Source organism: Manacus candei, unplaced genomic scaffold, assembly GCF_025592945.1.
Source record: "Manacus candei isolate 608988 ecotype Guabito, Panama unplaced genomic scaffold, ASM2559294v1 h1tg000017l, whole genome shotgun sequence".
Taxonomy (NCBI): domain Eukaryota; kingdom Metazoa; phylum Chordata; class Aves; order Passeriformes; family Pipridae; genus Manacus; species Manacus candei.
The window spans coordinates 24,644,009-24,662,889 of NW_026138065.1; the positions used below are offsets into that span (position 1 = coordinate 24,644,009).

Genomic DNA, 18,881 nt, shown 5'->3' on the forward strand with positions numbered 1-18,881 from the left:
TGGAAGGCAGGCACAGGGCTGCTTGGCCCAGGCTGCCGGGGTGGATCAGCTCACATTTGTGCCTGTCAGCATCCCAGGCGGAGCAGAGACCCCACCCCTTGTCACCACGGAGGCGGGAGTACCAAGGGTTCGGAAAGTAACAGTAAGCAAACAGCTCGAGAAAGCGAAAGGAAGCTGGAGGGAAGCTATGGGAAGAGTTACAGTTTCCGTCCCGGGAGGAAAGAGAACATTAAACAAGCAAAACCTCTGGGCAATTGTTGCCATTCCCTGTAAATAATTCTTTTTACAAGCAGAGCAGGAGGGAGGACAGGGGGTTGAGGGGAAACCCAGGGACAGCAGCAGTACCCAGGACATCGCAATACTTTTCCACCTGGAACATCCAAGTTTGCACTGTTAAAGGGATTCTGCTTCTCTCCACCATTGCAGGGAGCATTGGCTTGGTTTCTGGGGGGAGGTTAAAATACATACACCAAGATGCACACAGCAGAACAGATTATTGTCAAAGCCTGTGGCAGAAACAAAGACCAGAACTCAGTTTCTTTGCTTTTTCTCAAAATAAACTCTCTTTAAAAACTCTATAACTGGAACCAGTGAAAACACAACCGAACAGGACGAGTAACTGCACAACGCGGTGCTGTTGTCCCCCTTAATAAAAAGTAATGATTTGAGAAAACATCACCATAGCAGCAACGTGCCACCCACAACAGGCAGCATCACAGCATTAACATTTCTGCAAGCATCAATAACACAACCCTCTTTCCATTTGTCACTAATACAAAAAAAAAAAAAAATCCACCCTAATCCAAATAAATGCACCTGGCATCCCACTTGAGGCTCATTCAAAGTTGGATTAGACCAAGTTCCACAGATGGGGACGTTCAACAGGGAAGCCACTGCTAACAGCTCAAAGGGCTCCTGTGTGAGTAAGCACCTGAATGAATGAAGACCAATCTTTGCACCAAGCTTCTTGCACTTCCAGGAGTAACAAAGACCTGAGTGGACGGACACAGGAGGTAAATAACTCTTACGTGAGCATCCATCAGGACTTAGCTTAGATTTGGGAAAATCCTTCTCAGCATCAGAAAGCTCACTGTAACCAGCTTCTCCTCAGGCTCCTGGTGTTGATCAGTACAGACTGTGGTGGTGTTCACAGCATCTGGACAACAGCAGCACCACACCTGTTCATCCCATCTCAGGGTGCCATTGGAGAGGGCAACAACAAAAACCCACATTGTGATGTCTCTCCAGAACTACAGGTTGGTATCTTGTCTGCTGCTTGTTTGCAAATTCTACTCCACAGCTTGAAATTGTTATTAATTTACCTGCTAAATCTACAAACAGCAGATATACACAGAGAAAAGGCTTTACTCCTCCCTAGGAATTACCCGCCTGTAATCCCTTGATCTTCTCTCTCCTTTCTTCTCAGTCCTGGAACCACACAGTTCATCTACTGAGGACTACTCAGTAGAAACTCACTGATAAGAGCAGCTTACAACACACCACTACCCAAGAGGAGCTTTCTTACAAAGATATCACACTGCTCCAAAGTCAGAGCAGAGCCAGGGCGTGGAGATCACCTCAGTTCTCGTCCGACACAAGCGATGGAGGGAGGAAAGGAACAGAAGTTGTACTTCAGCTCTCACACTGGACTGTCTGCAAATGTTTAGTGACCTCACCTGTCAGTGAAGTGTGATCAGAAGGAAAAGCACAAAGACTTTTCATTCTGAAGAAACATCATTATATAAAACTGGCTGCTGAGACTGCTAAGATAGTTTAAAGCATTAGGATCCTACTGGATTCCTTGTAGATATCCACGTAAGGGCAGTAGTTTTACTTTTCAATGATTTTTTTTTTCTGTCGAGATACAGATCTGGAAGAGAATTTCTTTTCATCACTGTGCCAAGGTTTGGATAGTAACAGCTTGCCCTACTCAAAAGACCATCAGAAAACTGCAAATAACTGAACTTGCATCATCCCACCTGGTAAGTGAATGAAATTATGAGATTACAGACTCTCACAACCATGCTGTCCATGGCCAGGAGACTTAGTTACTCTGAGTGGCAACTGAATTGGTAGCCAGTGTGGTTACAGCCCATCCCTGAACAGTGCTACAAGATCCCTCAGGGAGCATCCCTTCAGCTGACTTACTCTTGGGAACAAGTGCAAACACTCTTGACCACTTCCAGAAAATTCACCAAGAGAAACTTAGCCTGAAATACTTAGATCACAAAGAAATAACTTTCACCTTCACGATGAATGGAGTAGGAGGGGAGAGCATCTGACTAAAGTTACCAGGTGTGTTACTAAGGATACCAACAGTGCTCTATAGACAATACTCCTCTGGTGCCAGAGGATTCATGGATGGTGCAGTCCCACCCAGTGCCACCAAATCTGACTGGGGTGCCAGGTTCCTCACATTCCCACCCCGATTTCATCAGAAGCAAAGCACACAAGCGTGTGACAAACCCCTTTTAACTCTGATGGGTTGGTTAGGATTTTTTTTTTTCGGTTAAGGCTAGTGCTTCTGCAGCCCATTTGCCAGGTCCCCCCTCCCTTCCCCACAAGCGTGGGGCAAACAGGGCGATGGGATGGAAGCATCCCGGCCCAGGGTTGCCGCGGGGGCTCCACCAACCAACCACTCCGGTGGTCCACGCTGGGGTTGGAAGGGACCCTAAAGACCATCCCGGTCCATCCCCGTGCCATGGGCAGGGGCACCTCCCGCCAGACCCGGCTGCTCCAAGCCCCGCGCCGCCCTCACAGAGGGTAGGACGGGCCGGCTCCCGCCTCGCCCACGGCCGGGCTCCCGCGCCGAGGGACACCCCGACCCCCGGCCCTGCGCCCTGGGGAAGGGCCGGGGGGCCCCAGGGGTGCGGCTGCCGCGGCCTGAGCTCGGCAGGGCCCCCCTGCCCTGCCCTGCCCCGCCCGGGGCCGCTCCCTCCCCGGGGCCGCACTCACATCTGGTACTCGTCGATGGCCTCCACCAGCTGCCCCCAGGAGTCGAAGTCGGTGCCCTTCCTGAAGCTGGCGCCCCAGCGCTGCAGGAGGCTGCGGGCCGCCTCCGACATAGCCCCAGCGCTAGGGCACCATGCTCACCCCGCGCCGGGGCACCGCCAGCGCCGGCACCGCCCCGCCCGGCCCCGGGACACCCGAGCGCGGCGGCGGCGCCTCCCGCCCGCACCGCCCCGCACCGCCCCGGCAGGGAGGTGGCGCCGGCCGCGCCCGCCCCGCCATCGCTACCGGGGCAAAGGGGCCCCGGCAACGCTTCCGCCTCGGTACCGCCATGGCGCCGGTCACGGGGCCGCGCCCCTCCCTCCGCTCCGCCCTCCGCTCCCGGCCGTGCCGCCGCCGCAGGCCCGCCCACAGGTAAGCCCCGGCGACCCCCGGCAGCGCTGCGGGTGCTTCGCCCCTCCCGGACGGCCTCTGCCGTCGCTGCGGTGCCGGTGTCCCCCCGCTCCCGCCTGTGTTGGTGGCGCTGAGGCGTCCCTCCCGCGGGAGGGCCGCGGGCCCCGGCCGTGCCTCCGCGCCCGCTGTGCCGGGAGGAGTCCCCAGAGCCGCGGGGCTGCGGCGGGGGCGGCCCGGGGACACCGGGCGGGGAGGGGGAGGGAGGGGGCGAGCGGCGGGATCGATGCGATCGGGCCGCGGCGGGGGGACGCCATCGGCTTTCGGCTGGCGCTGCCTGCGGCGGCGGGCGCGTGACGCGGGGCCGGGAGCGGCGGGGCCGGGGCGGAACGGGGGGTACCGGGAGCGCTGTGAGGGACAGACTGATAGACCCGGAACGGGGGTCACGGGAGCGCTGTGAGGGACAGACTGACAGACCCGGAACGGGGGTACCGGGAGCGCTGTGAGGGACAGACTGACAGACCCGGAACGGGGGGAACCGGGAGCGCTGTGAGGGACAGACTGACAGACCCGGAACGGGGGTACCGGGAGCGCTGTGAGGGACAGACTGACAGACCCGGAACGGGGGTCACGGGAGCGCTGTGAGGGACAGACTGACAGACCCGGAACGGGGGTCACGGGAGCGCTGTGAGGGACAGACTGACAGACCCGGAACGGGGGTCACGGGAGCGCTGTGAGGGGCAGACTGACAGACCCGGAACGGGGGTCCCGGGGCCTCGGAGCCCTGCGAGGGACTGACAGACCGACCCGGAACGGGGGTGACCGACAGACCGCTGCGCAGGTGGGTGGGGTGTCGCGATGGGTGCTGGCAGGAGACGTCGTGATAGGTGCTGACACGATGAACAAGTCTCGATATGTGCTGACGTGAACAAGTCGCAGTAGGCACTGAAACCATAAACAAGTCGCGATAGGTACTGGCATGAAGAACAAGCCCCCTGCTCGGTCAGGAGGACCTGCACAGTGCCAGAGGGTCGCTGCTTTGCAGATCTCCTTGGTTTTTTTTTATTATAGCCAAGCTGCAGAGTGTTTTGTAAGGATGAACTTAGAAGGTTCCAAAAGAGCCGTGAGGTGATGGGGGGTCCCGGGGGTCTCAAGTCCAGCGCCCTGCTCAGAGCAGGGTCAGCTCTGAGGTCACCCCAAAGGCTCAGGACTTTGTCCAGTGGGGACTTTGAGAATGGGAGACCACACAACTTGTTCCTCAGTCCTTCTGTCCTCCTGGTGAAGGGGTTTCTCTTTTGATCCAGTACAGCCTTCCCATGTTTCAGCATCTGCCCATTCTGTTTCATCACCACTGTGGTGAAGCTCATTGCAATGCTTGTGTTATATTCGTTTACTGAAGGTGAGGTGAAAGAAAAGTGATGGTCAGTTTTATCTGTACTTCCAGGTCTGTCACATGTAAGCAAATAGATCCATGTTTTCAGGCAGGATTACTGTGTGACTGCAGGTTCATCCATACCAATGGCTCTGCAATAAAAGTGACTTGCAGATTGACCAAACACAGTAGAAAAGGAAGCTTAGGGTTGATCTTACCCCTCTCTACAACTGCCTGAAAGGAGGGCGTAGGCAGGTGGGTTTCAGCCTCTTCTCCCAGGCAAATAATGACAGGACAGGAAGAAATGGCCTCAAGCTCTGCCAGGGGAGGTTTAAGTTGGAGATCAGGAGAAATTTCTTCATGTAAAAGGTTGTTAAACATTGAAATGGACTGCCCAGGGAGGTGGTGGAGTCCCTGTCCCTGGAAGTGTTTAAGGAAAGACTGGACGTGGCACTTGTTGCCGTGGTCTAGTTGACAGGGTGGTGTTTGGTCAGAGGTTGGACTCAATGATCTGAAAGGTCTTTTCCAACCTATTTGATTCTGTGATTCTGAGATATTTTTCATGTAATTTACAGGTATGTTCAGCCTTCTGCAGGAGGTAACAACTGAGGGGATTTATTTCTTTGCTAGGAAAATATATGCTCACATAGAGCAAAGCAGGTGATAGATTTTTGCCTAACTTAAAATAGTTGCCTCAGAAAGCATCTGTATTTCTCAAACTAACGATGGATGATGAAGACAAGGCATATGGAAACTCAACATTTCAGATGGGGAAAAAAAGAATTCTAGCTTCAAATTAATTTCGTGCCTAATTGTTTACATTTGGAATATGTTTTTATGTGTAGCACCTCAGTTATACCTGTTCCTGCAGCTGTTCTTTCCTTTCCACACTTTAGGCTTGGCGTAAACAACACTACGGAGAGAAAATGACCCACTGGTTCCACCGCAACCCTTTGAAGGCCACGGCTCCTGTTTCATTTAATTATTATGGGGTAGCCACCACTCCAGCTGCAGCAAAGGTTTGCAAGTAAGTGTTCCTTTGACTAATTTCACTCTGTTTGGAGGACATCCTTAAAAGTAATGGCTACTCTTCAGGTTTTGAGCTGAAGATGACTGGAAGTGTAGGCAGCGAGACGGTAAGACACTGCTAACACTGAACATTTGATTACAAAGAATGAATTCTCCAGTTTTCAAGTCTCTGAGTGCACAGCAAGGCCAGTTATAACAATGCAGCAGCAAAAGATGGAACATTTCATTGTCTTTCTGGTGACTGTGCATTCCTGGGCAAAATATTCCTAATTTCCATAAGTGGATAAGGCCTGACTGTTCTATTGTAGATAGGAATGTAATGGAAAGAGATCTCAGCTTATTTTGCTGATCTGTTCTTATCTCTTCATCTCACCCCATCCTAATGTTGAAGAATGTTCCTGCTTGTTACTTCCCTCCCCCTGCACCCAACCTCTTGGTAGGTAAAGGCATAGTTATTTTAGTTTGTGTTAAAACAATAGATTGAGTACTGATTATTCATTGCTGTCTGTCCAAAGTGGATTGTGCTAAAGAGTCAGTCATGTCCATCCAAGGGAGAAAGGAAGATTTTTCTATATTTATTGGCATCTTCCTCATAAAATCCCTTTCCAGGCCTTCAGGTAGCTAAATGGAATGTTTAGCTTCACCTTCTGAGCCAAAAGGGTGGTGCTATACATGGATGGGTACTTTCTATAGTACATTTTGGAGTAGAACATCCTAGGTTTATTTTTTCTTTTTTTTTTTTTTTTCCCCTCCACGTAGTGATTTGAGATTATCCCGAACACGACTCTTGGAGCTGTTTACAGACTCCAGTTGTAATCCAGAAATGATGAAGAATGCAACTGACCTGTACTTTTCACTCCTGCAAGGTAGGCAGTGCTACTGATACATCAGGAGGTGTATCAGCTGAGTTTTAATGGCACTCCTCAGAATGTGTATTGTGCTGATCTTCTGTAAGGAAGCTTTGCACTTTTTAGGAAGGATAATGTCTGTGTGGGTTCTGTGCTTGATACCAGTGGTGGGTACTCACCAGGCCCTTTTTCCAAGTTTTGGTGTGTTTCGTGACCCTGCCAGTACTATGTGATGGCAGTCCTGTCCTCCTCCTTTGAACCTTATCCTGCTTCCTGCTGGAGGAGAAAATGATTATTTGTCTCTTAGGTAATGGTGAGTTGTTCCTTAAGTATAAGTTGAGTCTGTTAATCAGTTGTTAGGATTTGCTCTTCAGCGTAAACTTCTAGTTTGTCTAATACCAGATCCTAGACTTGTTGCAAGTTTATACTTCTGCTGCTTGTCTTAGGTGTACATACAGGTGCTCATTAGCACGGTATCTACGTTTTCAGTAGATGGTCAGCTGTGATCATTCCCTTGAAGTCTCCCTTCTGCCGATATTTTAACGATTCCTTTCAGCCAAGTTTCTTGGGACCGAGTTTTCAGGAGTCAGCTGAGTCATGGAAACTGATCTTTCAGTCTGTGGAAAGTGAAGCAGCTCACGTTGGTTTAGTTTCCTCAGTCCCTGGGAGGGTGTAAGCCAATGCCACATCTAGATAAAGGTGAGATAGGAGTTGATGTTGCTGCAGTCAAGATTTAGAGAGTTGCTTTGGGAAAACATCATGCTTGGCCACTAAAATCTTCTGCATGTGAAAGGAATGAGTATTTTTCATCTTTATAAACATGTGACAGCACCTAAAGTTGTAGCTCCAAAAGCTGCTGTGGCTAATCTTGAGTTCTTAAAGTCTGTAAGACCTGATCAGACCAAGGTGTTTCTTAAGCCTCCCTGAGAAATTCCTTAGGCCTGCATATGCTGGGATTTGAATGTCTCATAGCGTGAGCTTCATCCCACTAACTGCTGCTTTCTGGGCTGCTGGACATAAAGAGACGATTTCCTGTAGCCCTGGAGACAAAAGAGGTGATGACTGGGTGAGTCAATGCTTACAAGCCCTTTTCCCTCTCCCTTTTGACCAGGAAGCTTTTCCTGGAATTTCCTGATTGCCATTATGGTGAAAGGGACAGCCACTCACTCACCTCCGGCAGCCTCAGCCATCCTGTACCTGGGTCAGTCCAGCTCCTAATTAGTCACAAACATCTGCAAGGTTTTCCTTGAGCAGTCAAGACTCACAGGGTTGATTTGGTAACCTGCTGGGCAAGGAGTTTCTTGTAGTAGTCAGTTTTTTTGTTTTCTAAATTTTGCTCTCAAGATACTGAGGAATAAAAGCCTCAGGAAGTAACACGGATTTTTGGTGCAGAAAGAAACATTCCTTTATCTCTGTCTGTATTCTTATTGATCCCTCTCCTTCCTTCCTTGTTTCTGTTTCTTACTTTGAGATTGCCTGTCGGTACCTTTTTTTATTCCATAGGTTTTATCCTTTCACTGGATAACTCTTCCCAGGAGTGCAAGTTGAGATACATTCAGAATTTCAAGTGGACAGACACGTTACAAGGACAAGTCCCAAGGTGCGTGTGCTTCTATGAATGCAGGGTATGCAGCTGTTATCTGCTGCTCTGTTAGAGATGTGCTCATGTGCCAGCACAGGCCTGAAGAAAAGCTGAGAAGTGTAGCAAAGTGTTGGACACAAAGTAGTTTCCAAAAACATGTTTCTGTGTGTTTTTGATAACTGCCCTACTGTGTTGGGTGTTCTGAAGCGTGTGTGGCCTTTATGTAAAGGTGTGGTAATGCACAGTAATGGTGGAAGGATCCATTGAGTCTTAGTTGATCTACAGACTGAATCTGCAGTTGGCTACAGCAGCACAAAGAACCTTGAGGGTGTTGGTAAATTGAGTATGATAACAAAACTTACTGCAATTTAAAACCTTTTCATTTGGCACTGTTACCTGACCAGCCGCTTCTCCGTGTTTTGCCATACCAGTGTTGCTGAAGATCTGACTTTGCTCTTGTCCTCTGAAGCTCCTGGTCCACGTACTCTTGGTTCAAACAAACAAATCTTCTGTTTTAAGTAGGAATATAGATCTGTAACCTGCTGGATTATTCAGCTGTCTCTTGCTATTGTAGGTAATTGTGTGGTATAACCACGCCTACAAATTGGTCAAGCTTTAGCTAGAAGTGCTTGACTTCCTCAAAGCTTTTATTCCCCTTGGAAGAAAATCTGTTGATTAGGACTTTCTTCTGATTTTCTCACGGTCACAGACACTTGTACTTGTGCCAGCGTTATTCTTCCCACTCCCACACCTTTTTTTTTTTTTTAGAGGCTTGCTAGTTCTGAAACCATACTGAGCTTGTGATTCCAAGTTCAGTCTTTTCAAAGACCGTGTTTTTAGCTTCTGAAATTTCCTGCTATTTGCACATGCTGTTTGTCTGCAGTTACATAAATAGTTGCAATAACGTGCGTTTGAGAGAGATGTAATAGGTTCTGACTTATTAACTTAGCAGTACAACATTAAAGTAGTCATTCCAGAGCAAGGCTTTCCACAAAATGTGCAATTTAAAAAAAAAAAAAAAAAAAAGAGATGGAAAAATGTCAGCCACACCCAAAGCTAAACAAGTCTCAAGTTACAGTTTTAAAATAAAAGTTCCCAAAAGGGAAGGGTGGGCATCCGAATGTGGGAGATTCTAATTACAAGCTCTTAAAGAGAATAAGTAAAAATATTTAAGTCTTTCTTAGACAGTTCAGCAAGTAGGAGGTTCTGAATTGGAAATCATTGATATCTTAAATTAAATACATTTTATGGAGAGAAATGTCAACTCATGCTACATAAATTATCAGCAGATGCAGTTTGTCAGGGCAAAATTGAAGACATTAAGTTGTTTGGATTTTTTTTTGTCTGTCTTTCTTTAGTGCCCAGCAGGATGCAGTGTTTGAACTGGTTTCTATGGGATTTAATGTAGCTCTGTGGTACACAAAATATGCATCAAGACTTGCTGGAAAAGAAGAGTAAGTGTTTTCCTTCTCTTAGTAATTCTATTGCAGCAATATTCCACCAAAGATTTAGCAGGTTCTGGGTTTTGACTGCTGTAGTGCATGTCCAGCTGAGACAGTAGGAGTTCAAGGAGGTGGTTGGCCTTCACTCACTCACATGCTGTAATGTCCAAGTGCACTTCAGTCCCTTGTTGCATCTGTAAGCCAAGTGCACTAGGACCACGTGACTGTGATACAGAGAAAGTGTCAGTTGTGAATAAACCCTTCATCAGTCCTGCTCTAAATGTCTGAGTACTAAATTGAGATTCTCAGAATCACAGCTCTGCTGATTTCTAGCCCTCTAAATCTTTGGCTTTTAACACTGAGGTTACCTTTTACTTGAAAGTCATTACAAGGTCTTATGTTTCTTTTTTTCAAGCAAGTTCTATTTGATTATTTAATAATTGGACACTGTAAGAAATTTCTTTACCATAAGGGTGGCACAGCAGCGGGACAGGTCACTTAGAGAATTAGTGGACTCTTGATTCTTGAGGGATTTAAGATTCATCTAGACAAAGCCACAACTGACCTGATCTACTGTTGTTGATAGTTGTGCCCCAAAGCAGGAGGTGGGACTAAATGTCACCTAGAGGCCCTTTCTAAGTCACATTTCCTTGACTCATTCTGTATTCTTAGTATAACAGAAGATGAAGCAAAGGATGTTCACAGAAGCCTGAAGATAGCAGCTGGGATTTTTAAACACCTGAAGGTAGAAAAATTGTCTTTGCTGTTTGTTCTTCAAGGTGTCTCCAAATACTTGACCTTTTGTCTTAGAAAAGCCTTTGCTTTTCTGATGATGTTACAGAATACACAGGTACTTCAGACTACCTGAATGACAGAGGAAAAAGAAGGGTAGTAATATGTTGTGCTACCACTCAATCCCTGCTACTCATTCCCAATGACAGTGGAGGAGTAATTTGTCTGCTTGCCCAATATCACATTCAACAGTGAGGTACCTTCACTCAGTGCCCCATCCATTTAGGAATGAGGCACTGGTTTTGCACTGACAGCAGTGGTATTAAGTCTAAACTAACTCTGAGACTTGCTTTTTGTTTAGGAAAGTCACATTCCAAAATTGATTACACCTGTTGAAAAGGGAAGAGATTTAGAAGCTCGACTTATAGACTCTTACATCATACAGTGCCAAGCTGAAGCTCAAGAAGGTACCTTCAATTATATGTTTGTTGGGTGTGGGAAATGACCGTCTTTGTGGGTCACCTGATGTCTTTTGAACTCTGCTTGGCAGCAAGGTCATGTTTTTTTTTATTCTCTTGAAGTACTGTGGCTTAGTAGGGCAGATTGCTTTTAAAGAAACTTAAGTTACAATTATAGAAGAAAAATCCCAAAAATCAATCTGATATTACAAAGGTAATAAGGAATATCTTCCACTTTGGAAGGACTTGCATGTAACATTCATCCCTTCTCTTTTGCCTTTCATGCAACCTTTTCACCACCATGCTTGCCTAATGTAAATTCCCAGTTCCTTTACTTTAAAATATTTGCAGCTTATGTTTATTAGCTAGTCTTAAGGATGACATTCCTTCAGTTTTTCTATTAAATTGGGATCATTTCATCGAAGAAAAAAAAAATCTGTCTTTATACTGCAGTTTGCTTGACTGCACAACATTCATTTTCCGTTTATGCAGGGGTTTTAAAACCCCCAATTCCTCTGCTGATTTGATGTGAAGGGACATTTCAATTAAACTTATACTGTGGTGTGGAACTTTTTTTCAGTGACAATTGCTCGGGCTATTGAGCTGAAACATAATCCAGGACTAATAGCTGCTCTTGCTTATGAAACAGCTAACTTCTACCAAAAAGCTGGTAAGTGTCTTGTTTTGTATCCTTAGTGACTTGGTTTGTGCCTTCCTGCCAGCAGACATACTTTGCCCACCCATAAATTGCAATATTAACAGTTTCTCAGTGGATGTGTTTTGTATATTTAGCTTCTATTTAGCACATTTAAGGCTTCAGTTACCAGCATATATTTCGATAAGGCCTTTTGTTTTCGTAGGAATCTTTCTGTAGCTCGTGGTAGGAAATGTTAGTGAGGGCAGGCAGAAGACAGAGTAATGTCTTGAGAACATGTGCTGGCAGCAGACAAATGGCCTGATGTAACTGATGTGTGCTCCAGCTGCCCTTGGGCAGCAGATTCTGATACAGATCATGAAGAGTGTAGCAAGTTAATAATGTACATCCTTCCAGATGAGTAAGCTGATCTTGTGCTTACTGGGCAAGTGGGAAGAGTGCAAAAGCATGGGAGTCAGGAGAACATTGTAACACATGTCACATTATAGGGCGCTACTTGAATTTAAACTAGGAACAAGCTTTGACATGCTGCCTAAAAATACTTCTGAGAATTAGCCATCCAAACTTAGGGGACAGCAGTTACAGGGATTCTAGGGAAAACTGCATGAGAGCTGCATATTTTTTTGGTTTTCTCTCATTGTTTCTCTATGCCTAGTAATTTTTGTCACTTGTTTCTGGCTACTTTATAGTAAGATCTATTGCTAACTTTAAGAATTCTGGTCTTTGAGTGTATTTGGGATTTTTCTTTTTGGAAATGTCCTAAAAATAACTTCATGTGTGTGTTCACAGATCAGACATTATCCAGTTTGGATCCAACCTATGCAGGAAAATGGAGGAAGTACTTAAACTTGAAGAGCTGCTTCTATATGGCCTACGTAAGTATTTTCATTGACAGCAGTCACAGTTTGTTGTATAAGGGCTGGATAGGGAATGGAGGCTAGGTATTTCCTTGGCTTTCTTTCCATGCTCTGAAGAGAGATTGTGCAGTGTCAGTGGCATTCGAAGTGTTTTTGTTGAGCCAAGTGCAATTACTGCAGTGTGGAATTTATTGTGATCACGTATCGCTAAGTGAACCAATTCAGCCTGAGCATAATACTCGTCTTCCATTATCTGCATCACAATGGAATTCTAGGCATAATTCAGAGCTGATCATCGTTTTGAAAGCCCTGAATGAAACTGAATCAAGTACCACCACTAGGTACCATTCCAAGTGCTGTCCCTGTTTGCCTGACTGATCTCTTAGCAAGTGCAGTGGCACCTGTGGAATCCTCAGCTGCTCAGTTTGCTGTTTGTTTCTTGCTCCAGCCTGTCATCTGGCTTTTTCATACTGTGCAAAAGGCCCAAACTAAGCAGTTAACACAATTGTCTTTCTCTTAGGTTAAACCTGTAGCTAAAAGTTTTGCTTGCCTTATTAGCAAGTTTGAGAGGTGAGGGGGGGTCAGAGTTGTGGTACTTTTCCTTTTTTTTTAATTTGTGTGATATGGGCAATGGTAAATTTTGGTACATCTGTGCTGTGAGAACAGACATTAAAGGACAGGGTGCAAGGTAGGTATTAGTTGGTGGGATTGCTTCTTCACCTGTGGTATTTAGTATTTAAACTCAGCTCCTGATAATAGATAAGAGGCAGTTCAGTTCTCACTGGAATACAGTACTATCTTCAAGCATGGGTGTGAAGGAATGAAACTTTTTGGGGTGGAAAAGTTATTTAGACTGTGGCAAAACATCTCAGCCAGCAGAACACCTCATCTCTTCCAGGTTCAGTGGTGTTTGTCACAGATTCTGTTTTTGAGTGTTCTGGTAGTTTCAGTTTTTAGTCTTTGCTTTGTAAACTTAACTGGGGTTCATCCTCTTTCTGTGATGAGGATTAGTGCTGCACATTGACACAGTCTCACTGTGAGAGGTGAGGGGACTTGAACTGGAACTTGAACGGAACTGTCTGCCAGTGCTTTTGGTCAAACAGCTTCATGGAGCTCAAAGTTACTCTTGACTAGACTTGAGACAACCTGGTTCATACCTGCCTCATGATGTTTATGTTGCACTGTTCGGTGAACGCTGCTTTGACTTGCATTCCCAAATTGTCAGCTGTCTGCAGGGAATGGCACCTTCACAGAAATGCATCTCTGATGTAAGGGACAGCACAAGGGAATTGGTTCAGGAAGTGCCCAGTGATGTTGGTAATGATTTTCTTCTCTCCTATCAGGCATACTGTTACCATGGCCAAACATTACTGGCGAGTGATAAATGTGGGGAAGCAATCAGATCTCTGCAGGAATCAGAAAAATGTAAGTGTGGCTGAGACTGGATTACAGTGTGTGCCTGTTCTAATTTGCTGTATCGTGTTTATTTGGTCTCCCATAAACTTAAGATTTTATCTGTCACCTGATCTGAAAATCCAGCACATCTTTGAAGAGAGACAGTGCTTTTTTTTTTTTTTTGTCTTACCAAAGACTGTCTTTGGTAACAGTGCTGCAGAAAATTCCATCTTCACTTCTCAGCCTGCTAAAGACTGGCTTTGGACTGCCTGCAATATACACTGTAAAAAACAATGGTCTTGTTGTCATGTTTTCTGGTCTATATGTTAGGTTACTGCAACCATTTCTGATTTGGGGGTTGTTCTACCTTATATTAAATAGTAAATCAAGATCCTGCTTGTTTGCTTTTAAACAGGTTTCAGTAACTTATTTCCTTTCTATTCATTTGAAAGATAGATTAAGGCAAGTTTGCAGTAGTTCAAGGTCTTCTGCCCATTCTTCTGTCTTCAAAACTATTGCTATCCCAACAGCCTGCACTGCATAACTTTACCACAGTGTATAAAATAAAAAGATTTATTTTAAAAATAAATTAAAAATTTATTAAGAACGAACTAAGTTGGATTACTTGCAGTAAAACAAATACTGTGGTTTTTATTCTGCCTGCTGGTCAGAGGAGAGTGCTTCTTTTCCCACTGCATGTTGTTGTTTGGTGTTGGACATCAACTGTGCATGGACATCTTCATGCCCTCTCTTTTTCCCTATCATGTGACACAGTTCTTGGGCTTATTGTTGCATTTTGCCCCACACATAAGACTGCTTTCCTGTGTCTTCCCACCCAAAAAGCTGTCTTTTTTTTTTTCTGTTCCTAGTCACTTGTTGGATGCAGTATATCTTGGCTGGAAGTACTGCCTTTGAACTAGTTTGTTTTTGTTTCTAAGAAGCCTGAATGGATTCTGGTATCTTCTAAAAGTGAGGCACTGTAGAGCAGAACTGTGATTTAAGAGGTTTGTGTAAATGATTTTTATTTCATTTCTTTCTTTCAAAGTTTTTTCCAAGGCTGAAGCATTGTGCAAAGAATATGGAGAAACCAAAGGGCCTGGGACTACTGCCAAACCTTCTGGACATCTCTTCTTTAGGAAATTAGGAAGTTTGATTAAGACCACACTAGAAAAGTGCCAGAGAGAGAATGGATTTATGTAAGTAATTCATGGTTGGTACAATACTCTGTATAAAGTGTTATTACCTCATTTGCCGTTATTTCAGGATGGGATGGTAAATTTTACTCCCCAGGTGTTACATTCCTTTAGGGCATGGCATGTAACTTAAAGATAAATTTGCAATTCTGTAGTTTTCTCTTAGCAGATTTGCTATGGGTCTGTGCTGTCACACTCTGCGTTCTGTACCAGTTCACCAGGGTAGGTTGGACTGACACCTGGAGAGGTTAAGCAGTTTTCTTCCTTCATTCCTCAGCCCCTTTGTTACGTTTCCCCCAGCAAAAGAGAAAGGCCTGCAGAGGTTGTTGTGTTGCTCTAATGACCTCTTCCTGGCTGCTGGAATCTAGTAGGCAAAAGAGGACAGAGAGGGTGATTCTGCTTTGCAAGCAGGGAAGTCAAAACATGGTCATGCCTTCAGTGAAGAACATTCTTAGGGTAGTAGGAGCTTTACCCATCTAAATATAATTAGAATTTTGAATAGGGCTTTCTGTTAGTTACTGCCCCTTCCAAAAAGGGTTTGGAAGTGTTTAAGATACCAAGATTAGTTTGACTTTAGAATTCCTTTGTTCATTTGTTTCTCCCCTTCCCTCCTTTTATGATTTAGCATTCCATATTAGGTTTGTTATTTCCCTTTTTATATTTAAAGACCTGCATAATGGGGGAATTGACTAAACACAAATGATTGTCGAGTACATCAAGCAGAGCTGCAAATAAAAAAAGAAATGCTCACCTCTTCTGCTTTGGTTCAAATAACCATTGCCATAGCTTACAGCAGCAGCATACAGGAGATTTCAACAAATCCATGTCCCTCTAGAACCAACCTTTGAAAGAGAAACCAGTGACTGTTTTGGGAGATGTGCCTACCACAGAGCTCTGCTGCAGCACAGCAGTAAGGTAGTGTGTGTCAATATTTGTGAGTTTTCAGCTCATTGATCTGCCAAGGGTAGAGTTACACCCTGATTCAGGCTTTGCCTTGTAGCCAAGTCTTTGTGGGTGTTGCAGTGTTGTTGCCATCATGTACTGCGGCACATTAAGACTAATTTAGGAAAAGAACTGTCCTCTTCCTCTTTCTTGGGAAGTATTTTAAATCCCCATTTGTATTTTGAAGGAGTTTTTTGGTCAAAAGGTGCTCTTCTCATTGAAGCACTGGGAATAGTGGTTATCAAGTAGGAGAGAACCTGCCTCACTGTTAGGGATGAACAGTAATACCAAGAAGGAATTGCTTTTATTCTTGTGAATCTTGCTGACAGAATGCGTGTTAGATGGTGCCTTAATGAAATGGAAGAGAGCAGCAGTGACTGCCAGTGTAACCCAGATTGTTTTTCTTTAGAGATGCAAACAAGACTTGCAGAGATGATGCATTGTATTTTCAATACATTTCTGTATTCTTTTACAGCTATTTTCAGAAGGTGCCAGCAGAGGCTCCCCAGCTAGAACTGAAAGCAAACTATGGCTTAGTAGAGCCTGTTCCTTTTGAGTTTCCTGCCTTGAATGCACATTGGACTCCTGAAACACTTGCAGCATTTGATCTCACCAAGAGGCCGAAGGATGACACTGTAAGATAACCTGGTGTACTGTTCTTTCCTGTTAGCTTTATTCTGTGTATCCTACAGAGTTACCATGTTGCTCTTTTGTAATATTCCCCAGCTCAGGGCAGGATGTAGACACAAGGCTGCAAATTTCTGCTGTGCCAGGGGCAAGTCAATTAACCTCTGCTACACTGTGAGCATCTGGGAATTCAGAGACATTTCTTAACTAAGTCCTGAATAGGAGGAAACCCTTTAATGTGTGTAATATGCTGAAATGGAGTGACAGGAGTGAATGCTATAGAAAGATTCTTTTTTAGAAGAGGACTTGTTTAAGGATGCTGAAACAGAGAATATTTGACTTTTCCCCCTTGCTTGAGGTGTACTCAAAGTCTTCAGCCTTGAAAAGAGAAGGGACTGTTACAATATGTAAAGTTAATCATGTATAAATACTGTGCAGATACAGTGGCTTGTACTTGTGGTATTTAGTTGGTTTTTTTTCCTTCTTGTTTGCAGGCTAAACCAAAACCAGATGAAGAAGTAAAACCTCTGAAGGAACCAGATATAAAGCCTCAAAAAGACAGTGGATGCCAGATTTCTTAAGTGCCATAAGTGTTTTGAACTCACTTTGAAACTCTATTAATAGGACTCTGGGGCTTTAGTTCTGATCTCCCTTTTTTTTGATTCTCCTTTTTAAACTTAGAAGACTAATTTAATTTACCTTCATTAATATGTGTCTATCTTGCTTGAGAATGTGGTGGATTTCTAGGAGGTTATTTATATCTGACTTATTTTTGGTTTTAGTGGGATATCATAGAATGAGTGGGCATAAATGTCCCTGTTGTGCCTCTAGAAAGTTTCTTTTTGTGGGTTTAGTTTTACCCACAAATAGCACAGGAAGTATCATGATTGTAATGCTAGAGGATTTTTCCATTACATTATATGCTATATAATGTTAAATTCTGCAAACATAGGTTTGCATGAACAGTTATATTTATTCAAGTTTTGTCATTCAGGCTTAGCACCCTGTCATATTCCAATTCACATAATTGTAGTGAGCAAAGAAAATCTGGGTTTGTTTTATAACACCCCTGTGGTATTTCAGAGGACTTTCACAGTTCTTGGAAAACCTTAAGTTCTGCATAACTGGAGCACAATTTGTATTCTGAAACTATTAGCCTCTGTTCTTTCCTCTCTAGAATAGGGTTCTTGTATCAGAATTTGTAGTAAGGTACTTTAGCTTGTCTGTCCTTAAATTAAAATCCTTTAATATCCAAGTGTATCTGAAAGTGATGCAGCAAGTAATAGGGAAATGCTTAAAAGTAATGCATCACTGTGTCATTAATTCAAAGTTTTTGAATCCTGAGAGATTTGGTAAGTGTGAAAGCTGCAGACAGTTAAAATCTCTTGGCACTGGAATTCAGGGAGTTGTCATGTGTAAGGTAATGGAATTGTAACTGAGTTGCTGTGCTTCCATCTGGGTAGTGTCTGTAAGAAGCTGTCAGGAGAACAGGGAGGAAAGATGAGCTGAAGAGTTGATGGCACAACTGGGAAACCAAGCTCTAGATTCCCTTTATGCCCTGTGTCAATAGTGATACTACTCAGCTTTTGCAGTATTGCACTGAAATCAGCTCCTTAGGAAGAAAACTTGCCAAAAGCCAAGCCAAATCAAGACTGAGAAAGAAAGTATTTTGTAGAACTTGCTGCTTCCATTTTTGCCTCCTGTGGAGCATTCTTTAGTGCTGAGCACTGCAAAACACCCATGACAGCAAAACCATAGCTTTCTGATTTGCTGCAAGGGCAAAGGAATATGATGCATGTGTTGGTGTGAGAGCCTTGCAATCCTTGGTGCCTGTTGCTGCATTTCACTTTACCTGAGAAAGAAACTGAACAGCCTGACAACGTTCACTGTTTCAACAAACATGATGGCATATGCACTCATCACTATGTGCACTGTAAACACATTCCTCCCTTTGTTCTCTTTGGATTTGTCTTCCACTGTGGTTTAATTCAGTGCTTTTGCTTGAAGTCTTTCATGGGGCTCAGAGTCACTTAGCTTAGAGGGCTGGTGTGTAGCTCCTTGAAGGCCTGTGGAACAAAAGCTTTTGAGGAGGTTAATTGGAAACTCAAGACTCTTCCTGTGACACTGGACCAAACTATGGAATTTGTTACTGCAAAAGGCAGAGGCTTTTTAATGCTGGCAGTCCTGGGTGAATCAAATGCAGAATTCATTGCTTCCTGTGGTGGATTTTTATTTCTGCCAGTTCTGCACATAAAAATAAGTGTAAAATGAGCTGAATTTCTTTGGAAGAAGTTTCTGTTCTGTACGGGCCTATGTGATTAGAGAATAATGAGTATCAAGAAGCATATTTATCTAAAATTGATCCATTTCTTCTGGTGTTGCACTGGGGCCTGGGGTATGTTTTATGAAG

General features: G+C 44.5%; 2 protein-coding genes across 4 annotated transcripts in view; one reads left to right on the plus strand and one right to left on the minus strand.

Moving 5' to 3' along the window:
* Positions 1-3,170, minus strand: part of AIDA (axin interactor, dorsalization associated) — a 29,346-nt gene extending 26,176 nt beyond the window's left edge. Inside the window, exon 1 of the mRNA XM_051783568.1 lies at positions 2,956-3,170. Within this exon, the coding sequence (XP_051639528.1) occupies positions 2,956-3,065 (110 nt within the window). The 5' untranslated portion in view covers positions 3,066-3,170. The remainder of the gene's footprint in view (positions 1-2,955) is intronic.
* Positions 3,171-3,206: 36 nt separating this feature from the next.
* BROX (BRO1 domain and CAAX motif containing) lies at positions 3,207-17,202 on the plus strand. 3 transcript variants are annotated; one of them, XM_051783566.1, is made up of 13 exons: positions 3,207-3,363; positions 5,608-5,738; positions 6,500-6,606; positions 8,092-8,188; positions 9,529-9,624; positions 10,285-10,357; positions 10,706-10,811; positions 11,383-11,472; positions 12,247-12,332; positions 13,658-13,739; positions 14,755-14,905; positions 16,320-16,479; positions 16,966-17,202. In XM_051783566.1, the coding sequence occupies exons 2-13, from the start codon at positions 5,638-5,640 to the stop codon at positions 17,050-17,052; spliced, it is 1,236 nt and encodes a 411-aa protein (XP_051639526.1). In that variant the 5' UTR covers positions 3,207-3,363; positions 5,608-5,637; the 3' UTR covers positions 17,053-17,202. The 3 variants fall into 3 exon arrangements, with proteins under 3 accessions (XP_051639526.1, XP_051639524.1, XP_051639525.1); XM_051783564.1 differs by lacking the exon at positions 3,207-3,363 and adding an exon at positions 3,704-4,180; XM_051783565.1 differs by lacking the exon at positions 3,207-3,363 and adding an exon at positions 4,211-4,966.
* Positions 17,203-18,881: the final 1,679 nt, after the last annotated feature.

What these genes read in the sequence shown, in the direction of transcription:
- BROX (XM_051783566.1), top strand. Translation starts at nt 5,638, where the DNA reads ATGACCCACTGGTTCCACCGCAACCCTTTGAAGGCCACGGCTCCTGTT. An exon ending in GCTGCTTCTATATGGCCTAC is followed by an intron (nt 12,333 to 13,657) that starts GTAAGTATTTTC and finishes CTCTCCTATCAG; the next exon opens with GCATACTGTTACCATGGCCA. An exon ending in TCTGCAGGAATCAGAAAAAT is followed by an intron (nt 13,740 to 14,754) that starts GTAAGTGTGGCT and finishes TTTCTTTCAAAG; the next exon opens with TTTTTTCCAAGGCTGAAGCA.